The sequence below is a fragment of the Aethalodelphis obliquidens genome, unplaced genomic scaffold, assembly GCF_003676395.1.
Source record: "Aethalodelphis obliquidens isolate GAN/ISIS:26980383/991018 unplaced genomic scaffold, ASM367639v1 scaffold12, whole genome shotgun sequence".
Taxonomy (NCBI): Eukaryota; Metazoa; Chordata; class Mammalia; order Artiodactyla; family Delphinidae; genus Aethalodelphis; species Aethalodelphis obliquidens.
Window position 1 is genome coordinate 6,014,867 of NW_020837956.1, and position 18,365 is coordinate 6,033,231.

The 18,365-nt window shown below is 49.4% G+C and overlaps 1 protein-coding gene across 1 annotated transcript in view; it reads right to left on the reverse strand.

The window, feature by feature from the left end:
* The window catches only part of EPAS1 (endothelial PAS domain protein 1), an 89,069-nt gene that overhangs the window by 15,648 nt on the left and 55,056 nt on the right, over nt 1-18,365 (reverse strand). Inside the window, exons 3-7 of the mRNA XM_027113201.1 lie at nt 14,705-14,856; nt 14,196-14,280; nt 10,653-10,771; nt 10,345-10,550; nt 546-652 (exon numbers count right to left, since the gene is read on the reverse strand). Coding sequence (XP_026969002.1) covers nt 546-652; nt 10,345-10,550; nt 10,653-10,771; nt 14,196-14,280; nt 14,705-14,856 — 669 coding nt within the window. The remainder of the gene's footprint in view (nt 1-545; nt 653-10,344; nt 10,551-10,652; nt 10,772-14,195; nt 14,281-14,704; nt 14,857-18,365) is intronic.

Genomic DNA, 18,365 nt, shown 5'->3' on the forward strand with positions numbered 1-18,365 from the left:
GACCCGCCTCAACACGTCTATTAGGTTGGTATCATGCACTCTCTACCTCTGTTTAGACCAATGCTCCTCCATCCTTCAAGGTCCAACTCAAGCGCCCTGTCTTCTCTCTTCCTGAACTCTCTCAGCCCTCTTCTTTGAATGGATGTACGTGTTTCTATAGCGCATGACCCAAGTTGATTCCATGCTGTCTTGTATTACACTCTATGGGGCTGTTGCATAAGGTTAAGCAGACTGTTCACTGCATAAGTGTGCTCAGTGAGGTGGTAAGTAGGGACTGAGATTCAGCCCACCTTCCACTCTCCAGGCTGTACGCCTTGGTGTGTTTGTGTGTCCCCTACCCAAAGTGCCCTTTTCCTGATTTGCATGAGCATGTCACACAGGACGGTGGCAGCCTTGGTTCTCTAACCATCCTGCGGGCATGAGTCTTGTCTGCCACACAAGATGATGGCTCTGTGAAGGAAGCAACTGGATCTTCTCCCTTCTCACCAGTCACACCCCACTCAAGGCCAGATTCCACAGACATATAGGGCACTCCTGGTACTTACAGTTCTGGTGACTTTTGGTCATGTTCTCTGAGTCCAGTGCATGGTAGAACTCGTAGGCTGAGCGGCCAAGCAGCTCTTCAGGGTGGTAACCAACCAGTTCTGTGATTCTAAATTTTTTTTAAAAAGCAAGGGGGAAGAGCAAGACCATATGAATATGAGCAGGGGCTCAAGGACCTTTATGTAGAAGGTAATTCAGATGCACACATTCAATGAAACACACTCCGAACGTCCCGGTCGTACCTCATCCAAGCAAAAAACAACAACAAACATGGTGGTCAACCTGCAACTATGGGTCTACTGAACCTCCACTCTTCCTGCCCTTCCTGGATTGTGTCTGGGGAGGAAGGAAAAGCACCTGTTCAGGGGCTCCCTACCTCCCACCCCCAAATAGACACATGTGCCTTGCTCCAGTGACCACTGGAAGGGGCTCTCATTGCCCCCTACCCACAGGTTTTGCAGACAAGGGAGCAGAGATGCAGAGAGGGTAGACAGTTTGCTTGATGTCTACACAAGTGTCCGGAGACAGAGCAAGAACGAAAATGGGAACATCCTGACTATTCCAGATTATTCTAGTAGAGGGCGATATAAATGAAAAGTGAAAATTATGTGGTCCCGAGTTGGGAAAAGCATGGAGGCGGCCTCTGCATGTGTGTTAACCATGGATTGAGGAGGGACCCAGGCAGGTAGAGCCCTGTCTGTGCTTAAACCTTCTCCCCTCGGGTCCTGTCTGGTGACCTCAGATACCTCCTAGACATCAGGTTTGCCTTCATGGGTTCTACTTGTTCTTGCTATCGCAAGGAAAGGAGGGAGGGCAGGAGGTGCCGAGAGGAACAGATACAGAATCATAGTCCTAGAAATGTGCCCCTTCGTTACACTCCGATAAATAGGCGGCTTCCGTGTAGGGTGTCTGCCTTAGATGGGAAGTGGGCAGAGAAAAGGCAAATGTGGAGAACGTGAAGAATCACTTAACTCTCTGAGGACCCTCTGCTCTGTGCTGGAACCTTTAAAATAAGCAAAGCCCTGCCCAAGAACCACCAGATTAGCTCTTTCCCACGTCATACCTAAACATTATTTCTCATCATCTTTGGTCTCTCACATTTTTTCTAACAGGCTCACTGTCTTGTTTACTTAGCCTATCACGAGCGAGAAGTGATGCTATATCCTCATCATTACAAGCTCTATTTTGGAATACATGACTCCGGGGGCACAGCCCTGTCACCTGTCCACGCTGGAGAGGAACAGTGTGGAGAGGAAAGCAGAAGCCGTGGCTCCTTGGTCTCCTGTCTCTACTCCTCTCTCCCGCTCCATACGGGTTTTGCACAGGTCAGACGAAATCATCCTAAAATATTATTTCCATTCTGTCACCCCTCTACGTAAGCACCTCCAGCTTACCTAGGACCAACCACGTCCAGAGTAAATAAACTCCACCTAACTTCTAAGGCTCCAGGGTCTTGTCTCCATCTTCCAAGCAGTCTGATTTGCAGCTGATCGGCAGCATGGCAGGTCCCCCCTCCCCGGTAGACCCCTCTCCTCGCAGTTCCCACCCCTGGCAAACCCACGCTGGCCGCAGAGCCTTGAGGCCTTCTCTTCTCGGAGCCCTGACGATGACAGGGCCAGCTCAAGGTCCCGCCTTGTCCCTGGAGCTTTCTCCAGGTTTCCCCTTCTCATCAAGTCCTAACAGGCAAACACAACGTCACAAGGAGTAATGTATGCTTCTCTCCACATCCTAGGCTGCCAACCCCTGAGCTCAGGGACCACATTCTCCTTTGGCCTCCACTACCACGGGTGCTCAGTAAATGCTAGAGTAGCTGACCAATGGCCTGACAGTCTTTGGGGGCCTAAGGTACAATCAGAGCCCTGTCTAGCCCAGCACTGCTAAGGAACCTGGGCACTAATGGCCCGCTTTTCTTCCTAGAGCATGGTCACCTGTCTCAGTGCATGACGGTGCACACACACAGCCTTCAGCGCAGCCCTCATGATGCTCAATCCATCCTTTCTCCATTCCGTAAGGTGTGTCTGGTGTTGAAGTGGGCAGAGAAGAGGCAAATTCTCTGCCTAGGTGAGACTTGGGGGTTAAAGCCTTTGTCAAACAACGGGCAACACAACAGAGCTGAGAAGCTTAGGTCTCAGTTGATTTAGCCCAGGGGAGATTTCTCCAGTGAGATTCCAGCAGCTCACCTGCACCAGCCAGTTGGTCTCAGACCAGGAGGATCTGTCCCCTCACTTGGCCCTAAGCAGAGAGGTCTCTGAACTCATCAGCAACAGACATGTTCCTCAGTGGCCTACCTCCAGGGCTGGCATTCATGGCACCTTAGCCAAGGTGGAGATTCAGGGAGAACAAGCAGACGGCCGCACAGTGCTGGCCCTTCGTTTCCTACACCCACGTAGCTTTTCTGATGGGTCCCATGCCTTTCAGCCTTAGCCTGGGAACCAGAATTGCACCGGTGGGCTGTGCTGACAACGGGCTGGCCATTTACAGGCTCACCAATGTGCCAGATAAGCTACTTCTGTTCCCGAACTAGGTCTAGAGTTTCCTAGAGACCCTCAAAAATGAGGCTGGTTCTGGGAAAGATCTGACTCTACTCCATGAAGAGATTACACTTTCTTTCAAGATTAGAATCTTTTAAAATGCTCAGAGTAAATGTTTATTACAATCAGCCTCAAATAAAATATTTCTTAATCTAATTAACGTGCCATCCATTCAGAGGCACACAATGGGCATGTTTTGGAAGTGGACAAACAAACCTCGATTTCAGAACTGCCAGCCCTCTTCCCAGTAGCAGCCTTCATTTATCTTGTCAACTAAAATAAATATTTAACGTCTCCTCCTTCATGCCTTTCAACAGACGACTATAAAAACTGGGAAATACACATACCCCAAACACAATTGAAGAACATTCGACTGGTCAGACTTCACAAAACCAGGAAACCCCAACTCAAAGCTAATGGTCGTTGCCCTCAAACTGCAGGCGTGCCGACGCCAGCCGGGAGGCTAACGAACCCGGTTTGTTTATAGGGTTGGCCTCCACGGCACACAAGGGCCCTCCCTGCTCACTTCCCTCTGTCCCAGGGAAGCCTCGGGAGCTGGGCTGTGATAACACCATTTCATCTGCTCTCTTCACCAGGGGCAGGGGAACTTTTTTTCTTTCTTTCTTTCTAATTAAGGGGCCCTGACTCTCTGGAGAAAAAAAAAAATCAGTTTGGGGTCACCCATAAATTTCAAAAGTCAGCTCAGTAGTGCTGTTCTCTTTGTAAAGGGGAAGAAAATATGAAAGGACTTAATTCAGCAGACTTCAGAAACGAGAAGCACAGAGGTCCCTGGTTAATAATAAAGTAGAAAAGAACCAGATCAAGGATGAGGTGAGGAGAGAAATGTAGACATTGACAGGCAGCCCCAGGAGGCAGAGGCAGAAGGAAGAAAGAAAAAAAGAAACTAGAGAACTTTCAGGTTAAAATCTGAAGTTACTGTTGCCCCAAGGAAATGTGTGGGTCAGACAGCTGGGCCCTGGATTTCAGAGTCAGGTCTGCCTCACAATGTAAAATGACAGTTACTGCTCGCCCATTGCTCTTTACCCTTAAAAATGTTGCGAGGCCCTTGTCAACATGGACTACCTGTGGCGAGCGCTAGGGAGAAATGGGCTCTCCGGCTGGGCTGCCGTGTCAGTGCCGCGTGGCCTCCTGGGCAGAAGGAATGCAGCTCGGGCCTCAGCCGGCTCCATCACGCGCCCACCCACGAGGGACGAGGCAGCAAGCTCCCTACTTCACACGCCAAGCCTGGAGTCAGACAAGGTCTGGCTGCAGTTTTTACCCCTGTTCCCTACGAGTACAGGATTCACTCAGTCAACGAATCGTGGAAGGTTAGAGAGCATTTAAACTATTTGAGAGGATAAAAGTTTAAAGTACTTCCTAACCGCCTATTTGTTTTCCAAAGAACGCGTTTGCTAATAAAACCATCCTTTTATTAAGGTCTGTTTTCTTTCCTTCCGGCCTTCTGGCAATGCCCTCTCCTAGGCAACACTTGACTCGCCTCATTTAGGTTTCTGTATGTGCTTTTAGCTTTGAAACTGCATTTCCCCAATAATACCCAAACTATTCACTAACACAGATTTCAGTGACATTTGTTTCAATATATTTCTATCCAGATTTTCTTGGCTTTAAACAACAATACTTTTGCCTTGTGTTTTCCTCCAGTAGTACACAGTTAAGTGAATATCTATACAATCAGCTCCACAGTTAATGGATAATGAATTTCCACCCTATCAGTGTTATGTGTTACAGTTGGGGTGTATTCATAGTATACATAGGAGGGTAGCCCTGGCTCAATCCTGGACTGACCCTGAGTGCCACCAAATGCCACAGCTGCCTTTCATTACCTTGAAACCCACAAGCAAGAAGGGGAAATTTGCCTTGAATTGTAGCAGGAGAGAAGCAGATCGCGCAGGGGAATAATTTTTGAATTGTGAGGTCCATTACACTTTGAAATAAATTCCAAAAAGGATTTGTAGAGCTGCTTCTTCCAAGGAGAATTTCAAGCAGATTAGACAGGACGATATACAAGCATTTCTCATAAATATGTTCAAACTTTCTTAGGGCTGATTTCAGAACATCGTCGTTTGGAGGAGACACAGATGCACAAGGAGAGCATTTAAAGTTTCTTCTAGCTCAGGGATTTAAAGAAATATACTATACCATCTTACATAAGATAGGTAAAGAAAGACTACTGTGCATGTCTGCAAAAATATTTAGAATACACTAAATACGAAACTAAAAATGACATGTAATGTATCACAGTCTGAAAGATCACTTGGAATTAAAGATGCCACCTATCCTCTAAAAAAAAAGTAAAATAATTTGTTAAATGTATCTCAGTACACAATGAAAGTATATAATCTTTTACTATTAGTTTGCCCGAAGTCAGTCTGTTTTCTTCTCAGACTTTAACACTATTGCTTTTCAGGTGTTTTGATGCGCGTGTGTTTTACAACTCATGGCTCTCTATAACTTTATTGACAGCCTCTTTACAGTCCTCAACTATCTCCTCCCTTTTGTCATCATCACGATTACCAACTTCTTTGTATAAAAAGAATTCATCACAGATTTGATCCACAGAATTTGAAATGCAGGCATCTTATCGAACTGTAACTCCTGAAATTATTACATCCTACACTGCCTTAACCCAATGACAAAACAGGGTTGCCCTCAAATTCTTTATCTGGGAAAATTACAGGACCCTCTTTGTTAATTTGAAAATTTTCCTGTTATAACTTTTCCCCCAGTGATACTTCTCTCATCCACATAATTTGCTTTTATAATTTATTTCTAACATACAGGAAGACTCATAAAACACACGAAATCACAGTGGGATTATATGCATTATAGATTTGCCCCACTCTCCTTGATGGCTTGACTTCTTTCAGTTATTCTCTTTCTCCACTAGATGGCGCCTCCACGTGAATTTAAGAACCACTCCATTTTATTTTTTTTAATTTTAATTTTTATTTATTTTTTGGCTGCATTGGGTCTTCGTTGCTGCGTGTGGGCTTTCTCTATTTGCGATGAGTGGGGGCTACTCTTTGTTGTGGTGCGCGGGCTTCTCATTGCGGTGGCTTCTCTTGTTGCAGAGCATGGGCTCTAGGCACACAGGCTTCAGTTGTTGCAGCATGCGGGCTCAGTAGTTGCAGCACACGGGCCCTAGAGCGCGCAGGCTTCAGTAGTTGAGGCACATGGGCTCAGTAGTTGCAGTGCAGACTCAGTAGTTGTGGCTCGCAGGCTCTAGAGCGCAGGCTCAGTAGTTGCGGCACACGGGCTTGGTTGCTCTGTAGCATGTGGGATCTTCCTGGACCAGGGATTGAGCCTGTGTCCCCTGCATTGGTAGGCCGGTTCTTAACCACTGTGCCACCAGAGAAGCCCCAGAACCACCCCCATTTTAAAGTTAAACTGCTTGAGAACAATTTTTGTCTTCCTTTTGGGTGAATGGTTCATTAAGTTGCTCATGTCTCAAACTCTTGGAGATCAGGAATCATCTCTTTTCTTCTTTGATATAATTAGTCTCTGGCACTGAGTTAGATATATAGCAGATGCTCAATAAATCACAGTTCATTAATTGCCTGCTCATTTTAGGAGACACAGTATAACACCTCTATTTGAATCGTAAATGGAGACGAGATCATCCACTACACTGATAATCAGGATACTCTTCTTTAAACCTGCTACTCAACTTTACTCCCCCTATCTAGAGCAATTGACTGTATATACACATAAGTGTGACTGACATAAAAATTGTTACAGAATCCACTTCTAACAATATTTGCTGTTTCAGATCATTAATACAGGACTTGACGTGGTCCTCTGACCCTTTGTTAAGAGAAGCAGGATGAATGCATTTTGAATCATCTGCATTCCTTCATTCAACTTCAGATGTTTCAGAATAACTTGTTTCAGGTTCAGTTGATTTGGGAAACCTGAGACTTACACACAAGATTACTCTTTTCTATTTTATTTGTCGCTCCCCCGTTTCCTCTCGGTTCTCCCCTTTTTCTCCACGATCCTTCTCTTTTTTTGTGTTTATGTCTATGGTCTCAATACCTCTAAGAAAAAGTACCAAACAGCCTCAAAAGTGATTTTGTGGGTTCTACTTGCCGTACATTTTCATCAGATTCTTCCTAACTTTCCCATTGGGAAAATAATCCCCTTTATGGGAAATCGCAGCCCCTCATGTGTGCCAGATGTCATTAAATCTAGTGAATTCCCTGATTAAAATGCAATGCCCCCCACCCCACCCCGCTATGATATGTAAGTGTTGGTTTTTGAAGCATTGATCTTGGAAGAGGGGTGTGTGTGTGTGTGAGAGAGAGAGAGAGTGAGAGAGTATGAATATGTGTATATCCTTCCCCATCCCAATAAAAAAAGTGTAAACAAGACAAGCTACCAAAACCAAAAAATCCTAGGTCTTCATCAGGGCAATTGAGAAATAACACATAGGCATTAAGGACTTAAAATAGTCACTTTATAAACTGTCTAAGCCGTGTCTGTGCCCTTGTTAGCTAATCTGCTAATCCGTTAAACACAGCTTCTGTGTGGCACAGCATTCTGTGTCTTTACATGCCTCTGCATCCACCTTTCCAGCACCTCTGGATTCAGAGTTTGGGCCATGTAATTAGGTTTCTTGAAAGGCAAGATTCTGCTCAAAGTGCACTGTGTCTAGCAAACCTTATAAGCAATATCACCCTCCACACCCTGAGTCACAAAGCCCTAAATCACAGGTTCCGTCGAGCCAGGATCGACTCTGCCTACCAGCCCTGAACCAAACTAAGAAGTCAGTGCAGGGCCCTCCCCTTTCTGGGAAGAGGTCCTTCTCCACTCTTAGGCACCCAATTGCTCATGTTATTGTCCCCTCTTCCTTTTACCCAAAGGTTAGATGCTTTCAAGAAACGACCTGAAATTCATTCAAAACAAGATGATGAATGAGGGATAACTTCAAATTACCCTTTCCAGAGGATTTTTTTCCCTTCACATTAACAAGGATCAAAGTCTTAAGTTTTAAAAAGAAAAAAATCCTTCTTTTCTGTTATCTAGGGATGAGGAGTTATTTCCTAGGACAGTAGGGTGTTCCCAGTGCTTCTGGGGTCACATGAGGGCTGTGCTTCACACGCAGCTTTCACTGTCTGCACTGCTCCAGCCGCTCTAAGGCTAAGGCATGCGGAGCACCGCACCACCCCACCCCACCCCACCACCCCACACCACCCCAGCTCGAAGCTGGAGACACGCGGGCTACGCAGCAGGATTTCTCTTGTCTCAGAAGGTTACGGAGAGGGATGCACATTACAAAACTGTATCTTCTGCCCAGGATGGTTCTTGGAATACAAAGACTACCTCTGAGAAAGAACCTTACACACAGCGTGGATTTCTCAGGTGCCTGCCTTTGGAATAATCTCTCTCTCTAATTATCCTTGTATCACAATAATGACAATAGGAACAGTCATGATAAACGCTGACTGTGTCAAAGTTTCAGGACACAAGTCTTCACACGTGACATATTCTCCCTATGAGGTTAGAGCGCTTCCTTCTACATCGGGAACTACGCACTACCTCCAAGAGCCTTGAATCCAGCACTATGGGGACAGGGGTGACTCAAGGACACTTTTACAAAAGTTCTTAAACCTGGAGTGGCACCAGCCAACACCAGGTCAGTCTAGAATCAGGGGAGAGAAACTCAGCTGAGCCTGGAAAGTAGGGCCGCAGCCATGAAGAAATCCAGACACCCATGGGACATGCAGCAGAAGAGAGAAAGGTGGGCAGGCGTGGGGGCCGCTGAGCAGGAGCTCTGTCCTGGGGCCTTTGCTTCCTGCTGGCTGGGAAGGTGAGGCAGTTTCCTGCTGGTGGTCTCTCCTTCTTCCAGGCCCCCAGCCTCTACATGCCTCCAGAAGTGGTCTTGGCCCCTTGAGTTTAGTGGGGAGACTAGCTTTGGGGGAGGGCAAAAACAGGGAGCAAGACATCAGCAGGAACAGAAAGCCTCCCATCAGTTATGTGGTTTGTGGTTTTCAAAGCGCTTCCATAGCCATCATCTCATCGTACACTGATCCTGTGAAACAGGTGCAGGCAGTATTCTCATCTGCATTATAGAGAAGGGGAAGCTGAGATCTCAGGGTTTCTGGAGAAACCCTAGAAGGGGAGAGGGGAGAGGCTGGAGCAGCAAAAAGCTGCCACAAAAACTATGACTCTGGACAAACGTGGTGACTCTGGACACTGCTGATATCTGGGGTCAGGTGGCGAGATCCCTGAAGGCCACCTCTGGTCATGCATTAGTCAGCAGACTGCAGTGGCAGCTCCTCGAGCCAGGCCTGCCCGGCCCAGCCCCTGCTCCTGGCCTGTCCTTCCCTCTCTGATGGCAGCCACTGTCCACGGCATCTATCCTTCCCTGTCTTCCTCCTTCCACCTCCCAATCCGCCCATGTTCCCAATGCCCAGGCACAGAGGGGAGGGCAGAGGACAGGCAGGGGGGAGTCAGAGCTGTCCCTCCCGCCCCTTCCACAACAACCCAAGCCTCTTCCCCACCTGTTTCGAGCCTCTCCTCAAGCTGAAACTAGAGTGACATGGATTACATGTGCAGTCTTAGGTGCTCTTTCAACTACTCTAATAAAGAAGCAATTTAGGGTGAGGACCACAGCTAACACCCAACACTTCCTATTGGATTGGAACTTAGGCCGTCTCACTGAATCAAGGCTCTTAACCACTGCGTTCTCTCATAAGAGAATCTCCAGTTAGGCCTGGCTTTGGGGGTTAGGGTCTGGCTTAGTTCCCTTCCTTGAAAAGCCTTCCAAAGTGGACTGGACAGTGGCTGGAATGGAGGTGACACAGGAGGCGCAAAGGCCGAGGAAAGAGCTCATTCATTGAGAAGAACACACAGGAGCCACGCGGCCGTAGGGCAGCTTCCAGGACAGAAACCAAATCTCCCAGCTGGCCTCTGAAGTGGGGCTGCTAATGGAGATCTCCAGACCCTCGTCTCCTGGGGAGGGAGAGTGGCCTGCAGATTTCCTAGGAGCCTGACACATATGTGGAGGCATATGTACACGCCACCGCGATCCACCATGACAGCAGTGGCACCCCAGATCAGCTCTGCTGTGACAACAGGGGACAGTCCAATACGGTATGAGGAACCCCTTGGTGGCACTGATGGGATGAAACAGTGACCTGCACCCAGCAATACAACATTAATGCCGCAGACCCACACCCTGACCACAGGCGCGCACACACACGCGCACACACACACGCGCGCGCGCGCGCACTCTGCCGGGCCCCACCTGTCGTCACAGTAGGTGAACTTCATGTCCATGCTGTGGCGGCTCAGGAAGGTCTTGCTGTCCAGGGGGATGTCCATGTGGGACGGGTGCTGGATGGGCTCACACATGATGATGAGGCAGGACAGCAGCGGCTCCTTGCAGCCGCAGAGACTGCTGTGAGGGGGGCAGTTGTTGTAGACCTTCACCTGGCCCGTGCAGTGCAGGACCTGGAGACCAGCCGCGGAGGGTCAGACGTGGAGCCGAGAGCCAGGGGCGGGGGCGGGGGGGGGGGGCGCACTCGGTACTCCAACCCAGGCCTGACGTCCTACCTTCCAGGTGGCTGACTTGAGGTTGACGGTGCGGCCTCTGTTGGTGACTGTGCACTTCATCCTCATGAAGAAGTCCCGCTCTGTGGACATGTCTTTGCTTTTCTTCCCAAAACCAGAGCCTGGATAGAGAAGGGGAGGGGAGCCAGCTGAAGTTTCCTGTTTGTATTCAGAGGGGGGGGCAGTTTTTCAGGGCAACACGTGTGTGTGTGTGTGTGTGTGTGTGTTCCCCGAGGAGCGGCTCTCTGAGCACGCGCAGCCTGCCCTGAATGCTCCGTGCCACCCTGGCTGTGGACCAAGGCTCGCTCATCTCCAGCCTGTCTCCCACTGCTGAAGGGTCGGGGCTGTTCCAGCGTGTTATCTCCCACTGCACCTCGCACTCCAGGGCGGCCAGGCGATGAGAGATCATCTGCCGTTATCTCAGCAAACGTCTCCAGGGGCAGGTCCAGGTTCCAGAGACGGAATTCCAAGGGACGGTCTGGGCGAGGCCACAATTACTCCACGGGGATAAGCCTCTCGGGTTGGACATGTCCCTTAGACACCCCTGTCTTTTCTTCATTCCTGTCCCTCCAGTGCCCTAGTTTCACCCTGCAATGGCTGCATTCAGGGTCCTGCACCATTTGCTTTCTCCCTAAAGTGACATAGGTCAAGGTTCAAGAGAGACTGCTCGTCCTAATCTCCTGTGGGGAGCAAGTTCACCTTGAGGATTAACTCAACACAGATCATATCCTTTCTCAGCCAGAATTAAATAAATCACCAAGACAAACAAGATCGCTTCCTTCCTTATAGTCTCCAAATAGCCTGCCCTTCAGAACCTCTCCCACTTTTTGTTTAAAAAAAAAAAAAAAGTGATGAATGCAGTAAGCACCAGCTGAGCCCCCCTGTCCACATCTAAATTCTGCCATCCTGGACCTTCCAAGGTACACTCCTGCCCCCTGCCCAGCATCTCAGAACAGACCAGAGCCTTGTTTCAAATAATCACTCCCCTCCCTCTGGCATGGCCACCAGCTTCTGAACCTGAACCCCCAGGGGGCTGTGACTTATTTGGGTGACACAGCCCCAAATCACTGTGTGTTGAATGAATTGTGGCACCTTTGAATTCATCTTCAACATCCCTAGGAGAGCCCACTAAGTAATAGACCAGATGGTGCATCTTTTTTTTTTTTAAAGAGAGAATATTCCTCATTCATGATTATAAAACCATCTCTCCCATACTCAATTATGTCTCTTCCTACAATTCTAATTCCCACGAGTGGGGTTTGCACATCATGAGACATTCCTGTATCTTGGGGCCTGGACGCAGCACGAGCACCAGCTCAGGTGCTGGGAAGTGGGCTGGAAGGACTCATTTGTGGCTGTGACATGGGTTAGGGCTGTGGCCTCCTGACCTGTTAACTTCTGAGTCTTCCCCATTCTGCCATTTGGTTAATCTTTCTAAACACAGCTCCAACCAGATTACTCCACTTCTGCCCCAAACTTCCACCAGCTCCCCTCTGTCTACAAGGAAGAGGATCGAGGCCCAATTCCTGGCCTTCAAAGCCTTCCACACCAGCCTCACAGCCTTATCTTTCCCTGGGTGCTCGCACTAACCCTGTGCTTACAGATCGTTCAGGTCGGCACCTTCAAAGGCTTTGCTGATTCACTGATTTGGATCCCAAGTCCTCAACACAGAGACCAAGAGATCTAAAGTTCCACTCGGATCAATGGAGTAGAGTCCTGCTGAATCATGGCACCTGGGAGCTGGAAGGTCCTAGACTTTGCCTGGTCCAATACTGTCACTTTGAAAAGAAAGACTCCCAGAAACAGAGCAATGAAGTGACTCGGTTCAGATCACATGATCAGATTGAGACTAGGGTCAGAAGTTGACCTAAGACTGAGAACCCAAGGGCCCAAGGGTTTCCAGAGCAGAGAAGAGAAATTAAGAGACTTGGGTTTCTTGGGCTTCCAGCACCTGTTTTAGAAAGGGATTCAGAAGCTCTGGCAGCTCCTCCCTCACAGAACCGAACAAGAGTTTCTCAGCGGCACAGAGAAGACAGTGAACAGCCCACAGTGCTCCCCAGCCTGTGTACGCCCGGAGCCAGGTGGCCTTCGGGAGGGAGAGCAGAGGCGCTGGGCGGGGAGGCCGTGGTGGGGTGGGTAGAGGTGGTGGTAATCCTGCGCTTTGCAGGCTCGGTCTGTAACAAGGGTAGAAGTGGGCCAATGAAGTGTCTGCTTTTGCAGCATGTGTGGTAATAAGAGCAAAACCTTGCAGGCTTGATAGCACTGCCTCTGTCGTTCAGGTTGGACAAGCACACACTCCATGGCAGTGACAGGTGAGAGACAGAAAGGGGATGTCTAGACTTGGGTACAATCTGCCCAGGGCAGAGATCGACTCTCAGGTTCAGAAGGGACTTTGAAAGCCATTAAGTCCCCTTCTTCTCAAAGCTTCAGTCCACTTGACAATATGCCCATCTGTGCTTTTGCTTGACTGTCCCCCGTTACAAGAGATGAAGCGGCAGGCTCTGATTGTCACTGCAAAGCGCCTTCTGCTTGTATAGGCCCTTCAATCCACTGGCATCTGCTGGAGGCCCCACAGGGAGGGTGCAGTGCACGAGACCTTATAAATCTCTTCTCCATCAAAAACTACCTGTCCCATTTCTTATCACCAGGAGGCCAGATTCCTTCCTTGGCTCCCAGGGTAGCTAGTCTCTAAAGGTGGCCCCAATGAGCCACATCTCCTAGTATTCAGGGCCTCCTGTAGTTCCCTCCCACAGTGAATGGGGCTGGTCTGTAACTCACTCTAACAGCAGGATGGGGCAGAGTGGTGCTGTACCAGTTTCAGGACTAAGCCTTCGGAGAGCCTGGCAGCTTCTACTTTTGCACTTTGGGGGAGCCCTGAGCTGCCGTGTAAGAAGTCTGGCTACCCTGGAGACCCCACGTGGAGAGGGACAGGCTCCGATACCTCACAGAGTGAGAGGGAGGTCCAGCCGTGCCCACATCCCAGCTGAGCCCCAGCCTCCAGCTACCGGCCACAAGGTCCCAGGGGTGTGGGTGAACCCTCTGGTCATCCCACCAAGTCCAGCCTCCTGATATCACATGGAGCAAAAGAACCACCCACAGAACCCGCAGAATCATGAGAGCTAATAAAAGTACTGTTTAAGCCACTATGTTTGGGGCAGTCTGTTACACAACTGTCCTAGGGACAACCACAATGGTTCCCATGAACGTTTTGGCACAGATGAGCTGATTGGTTTGGGTGGTGTCATTTGGCAGAGATGCTGGATGCTCAGGTGATGAAACCTTCTGGAGACAGTGTCCTAACCTGAAGGAGTGCCCTAGGAGTGTGACATCAGGCCCCAGGAAGAGCCAGCAGGAGATCCTTCTGAGTACTAGGTCCTTCCAGGGTCCTCGATCTCATCTCCTAGGCTCTGCTGGGTTTTTTATGGATGTCAGTGTTTTTAGATCATGATGGCCATGTTCCAACCGTCCTACATTTGCAGACAAAGGTAAGGCAGATCCCCTCCCAGGTGGTGTGAAAAGAAAAAAACGCAATGAAGAATACGTTACCATTTTTGAGACTCAGGTTCTCACGGATCTCCTCGTGGTCACAGGGATGAGTGAAGTCAAAGATACTGTGCCCTGTTAGCTCCACCTGTTTCAAAACAAGGTTGGGCTTCATTATTCCTAACACTGAAGAAGAAGTCTCCAAGAGGAAGCTGGGCCCCCTTTTCACACTTGGAGAGAGGGACGAGGCTAAATCAGGTCTTCTCAAGTTCCACTCCACAGGTCCACAGACACACCAGTGTAACAGACTTCACGATGGATGTGGTTCACAAGGGTGGTTCTGTTAATCCAGTCGGCAGAGCTGTCCACCAGAGTGGCCATCAGCAATGCTAAGCCCAATGCCAGGGGTTCTCAGTGTGTTCCTGAGGTTTGAGGCTTGAAGTCAGAGAGAAGCAGGGTGGGCATATGCAAGGACAGGTCAGGAGGGAGGTGATCAGAACCTTCCGCTAATTTCTACCCCCAAGTGGAAACGCTTTCCCTCCCTTTCTGAAAGAGCCAGAGGAGGGTGTCACCTGTGTGAGTCCCATGAACTTGCTGATGTTTTCTGACAGAAAGATCATGTCGCCATCTTGGGTCACGACGGCAATGAAGCCCTCCAAGGCTTTCAGGTACAAGTTGTCCATCTTCTGGTCCGCCTCAGCTTCAGGCTCACTTTCAGAGCAAACTGGAAAGAGACAGGGTTGGACGGCTTGCATCAATGTGTTAAAGCAGATGTGACTGGCACGGATGGATGTCTGCCAGGGATGGCTCAAAGGCAGTACGTGGATTTTTCTGGAAACGCACACTGCCCACCATCCAAGTGTCCACCACAGGCTCAAGCAGCAGGCATCTGATGAACCCACTGCACAGAGGACACCCTGACAGGAGCTTTGCGGGCAGTACGGCTGTTGTGGCCGCATACTTGTGGTACCAGTGGCAGTGGCAGCAGTCGTGGTCACAGAGGCAAAGGCAGTTACAGGAGTAGTCAGCCCAATAATTTTCCCTAATGGATGTTGAACAAGGACAGCACATCAGGTACTGCACTGAGCATGCTATATAATCTTCAAGACACCTGTGGGGCAAGTACTATTTTTTTGTCTCATCTTACAGATGAGGCCTGGAGAGGTTAAGTCATCTGCCCAAGGTTATAGAGGTTGTGGCTAGTGGACTCAGGCAGCTGAATACAGAAGCCACACTCGTAACCACTCATAGGCTTTGGACTGTTCCTCCCGTTAGGCTATTACGACTCTGCATAAGTAACAACCTTTTTGAATATTAGTCTCCTCATCAGCTAAATAGAGATAATAATTCCCATCTCTTTGAGTTGTAAGGATTAAATACGTATGTAAAATGCCTAAAACGTACCAACTATCATGATTCTCTCTCCCTTCTGCCCCTCTATGACACTGTCACCACCTTCAGATTGCTCAAAACCTGGACGGGGGCTGCGTGGCACACAGAGACACAAATTAAGTAAAAACTTCAGGTTGACAGAATTGGGCACCCAAGAGGCATACAGACAGTAAGTGCTGAAGGGTTCATAGGAAGAGGGGGTCGCTTTGGGATGGTCAGAGACAACTGTTTAAAGAAGGGCATTTGAAGACACGCGTGAAAAACAGGGATCTCACTCTGTGAAATGAAAGGAGGGCTTTCTGGGCCTAGTGGGTTGGGCCGACGCTGGAAAGCATGGAGGTGGCAGAGCCTGGAGAAACCTCCCTCCAGGGACGGAGAACAGGTCCACCTGGCTGGAGAGGAGGGTCCATTTCCCAGACTTATCGACTGGCCTCACGACGTGGGTCCAGTGGCCTGGAGCAGTGGCATCTCAGACCACGGCTTTGGGGAGATTCATCTGGCAGTGGCGTGCAAGGCGGTTTGGAGTGAGGACCAGAGGTGTGAAGCCACGTGAGGCAGCGGCTGCTGCTGTGCTGGTGGCAGGCTGCAGAGGTGGTTGCTAGGGGCAACCTGGGAAGGCGTCCACTCCCCAGCCAAGCGCTTTGAGGAACCCTGGCCTATGAAGTATACCTCTGCTGTGTGCAAAAGGCAGACTCAGCTCTTGTCCCAGCAAATACAGCTCTCAGGCCCCAGACCCTTGGCTGTTATGGCTCAGACCACAGACTTTATTTCAGCCCTGCTTCTCCTAGCTCATTATTTAACTCCAAATATACATTCACTTATAAAAATTTGTATTCATCCAGTACAAACATCAAGCCCAGTATGCCTCCCTTAATTTACAGAACAAGAGGATGAGAGAATAATTTGTCACTTACAAACGTTAACATTCGCTTAACTAAAAAAAAGGAGTCTTTCAAGCTGAGACTGCTCTAGGGAATGTAAAATGCAATGCATTTATGGGCCACGTGGCAAGGGACACATGGATGCTGTGAAATGAGGTTCAAGGGCCTTTCTGGAAGGGCACTGGATTTATTTGGTTCTCTTTTCTCTTTTCCCTTGAGCTCCTAAATTTAAGCTCTGGGCCATATGCTGTTATTTCTCAAGAAGAACAAATCCAAATTAGAAGATGTTCCTACCAAGGGGCCCCAGTGGCACCACTGTGGACCATCCACCTTCAGGACACAGGGTCGGTGAATGTGCCGAGGTCACTCACGCTGCCCAGGGACAGGCGAGCCTTTAGAGCCAAGAGTTGGGCCATACAGAGTGAGTACTAGCCTAGTGACTTCCCTGTTTTGCTAAAATGGTAGAATGGAATGAGGGACATTCTTTCCTCTTCATAACCTGATTCAGGTGGCTAGCCTATGGGAGGGGAGACTGTCTGGGAATGGCCTTTTTACCACACACATACCCACACTTGATCCCTGCTTCGAGCGCCTGCCATCTAACTGGTTAACTGAACTGATGATAGTGAACCAAAGTTCCAGGTGTGGGTGGTGCCTTGGCCAACGTTCGTGCTCTGGGTTAACACCTATATTTAAACAAGGGCTGCAGGAGAGACCATGACTTGACTCAGTGCTTTCAAATTGGAGCGTGCACCGGAACCACCAAGAAAACTTGCTAAAACAAGGATTTCCAAGCCCAGGGCAAAGTAAGAATGTGGGGCCTCTTGTTGAAACATTAAACCATGCCCAGGGCCCTTCTGTGCGGGACCGCACAGGTCACACAGAGTCATGGAGCCACCCTGGATGTGCCCCCTGCCCAGAGTTCCTGAGTTGGTAGGTCTCAGGCTGGGGGCTGAGAATGTGCTTTTCTAACAAGTTCTCATGTGATGTGGATGCTGGTGGCCCTAAGACCACAGGTGGAGAATCACTGCCTTAACTCAAGGTCCTACGAGCAACCCTAATGCCGGGAAAACCAAGTTTGGCAGGTGGTGACCTATTTGGGGGATGGGTGAGGAGAGGTTTTCAGCACTGTTAAAAATCACACCAGAGAGGTGAGCACCTTCTCCAGACAGCAGAGGCCAGCCCTGTGATTTCTGGCCTATTGAGATTTTCTTCTCTTCAATGTCTTTGATCTCAGTGGCAACACTGACTTCAAAATCTGGAGTAATCCCAAGACAACCCTATTTGGGTTAACTAGGCCCAGAGGAAATAGTTCTGCTTAAAATTTCCTGTTTTTTAACAGTTCCGACACAGTCAAACTGGTTTCCATCCGTGCCCAGTACACTTGCTTCCAGGAGGTGGCGAAATTGGCTGTAGCAGCTGGCCAGCTGGCCTCCAGGAGGGAGGGAGAGGGGTGCACAGGGCCCACGAATGGAAACAGAACATCTTGGAACTGAAGCCACCAAGGCTGGGGGGCCAGGAAGCCAGCAGGCCGGCCCCCAGGAACCCTGGGACAGCAAGGCCTCTTTCGTCTGTGGGAGGCTTTGCTGCCGCAGCACCTGCCTATACTCCTGGGGGCTTCGGAAGGAACCTGGCCAGCGTGCTGTCAGCTTGGAGCTGAGGGTGGAAACTGCGGGGCCGGATGCAGCCCTTCACCCGAGGGGCCGGAGGCTCAGGTACATCATCCGGCTGAAGACGGCTCTGCCTTCTCCTCTGCTCTTTCTCGGGAGCATCACATCTTCTGATGGGATCATTAATCTCTGACTCAGTGCTAAGCACATAGAAAATTCCCTCATTCACTACGCAGTTATTGCGCTCCTGCTACACGTCTGCCCCATGCTGGGCACGAAGCAGTCAGGTCATCTGTCAACAAGTGACGCTTACTAGATGCTCAGGCCTGTCCTGGGGAAAGTCGGGTGTA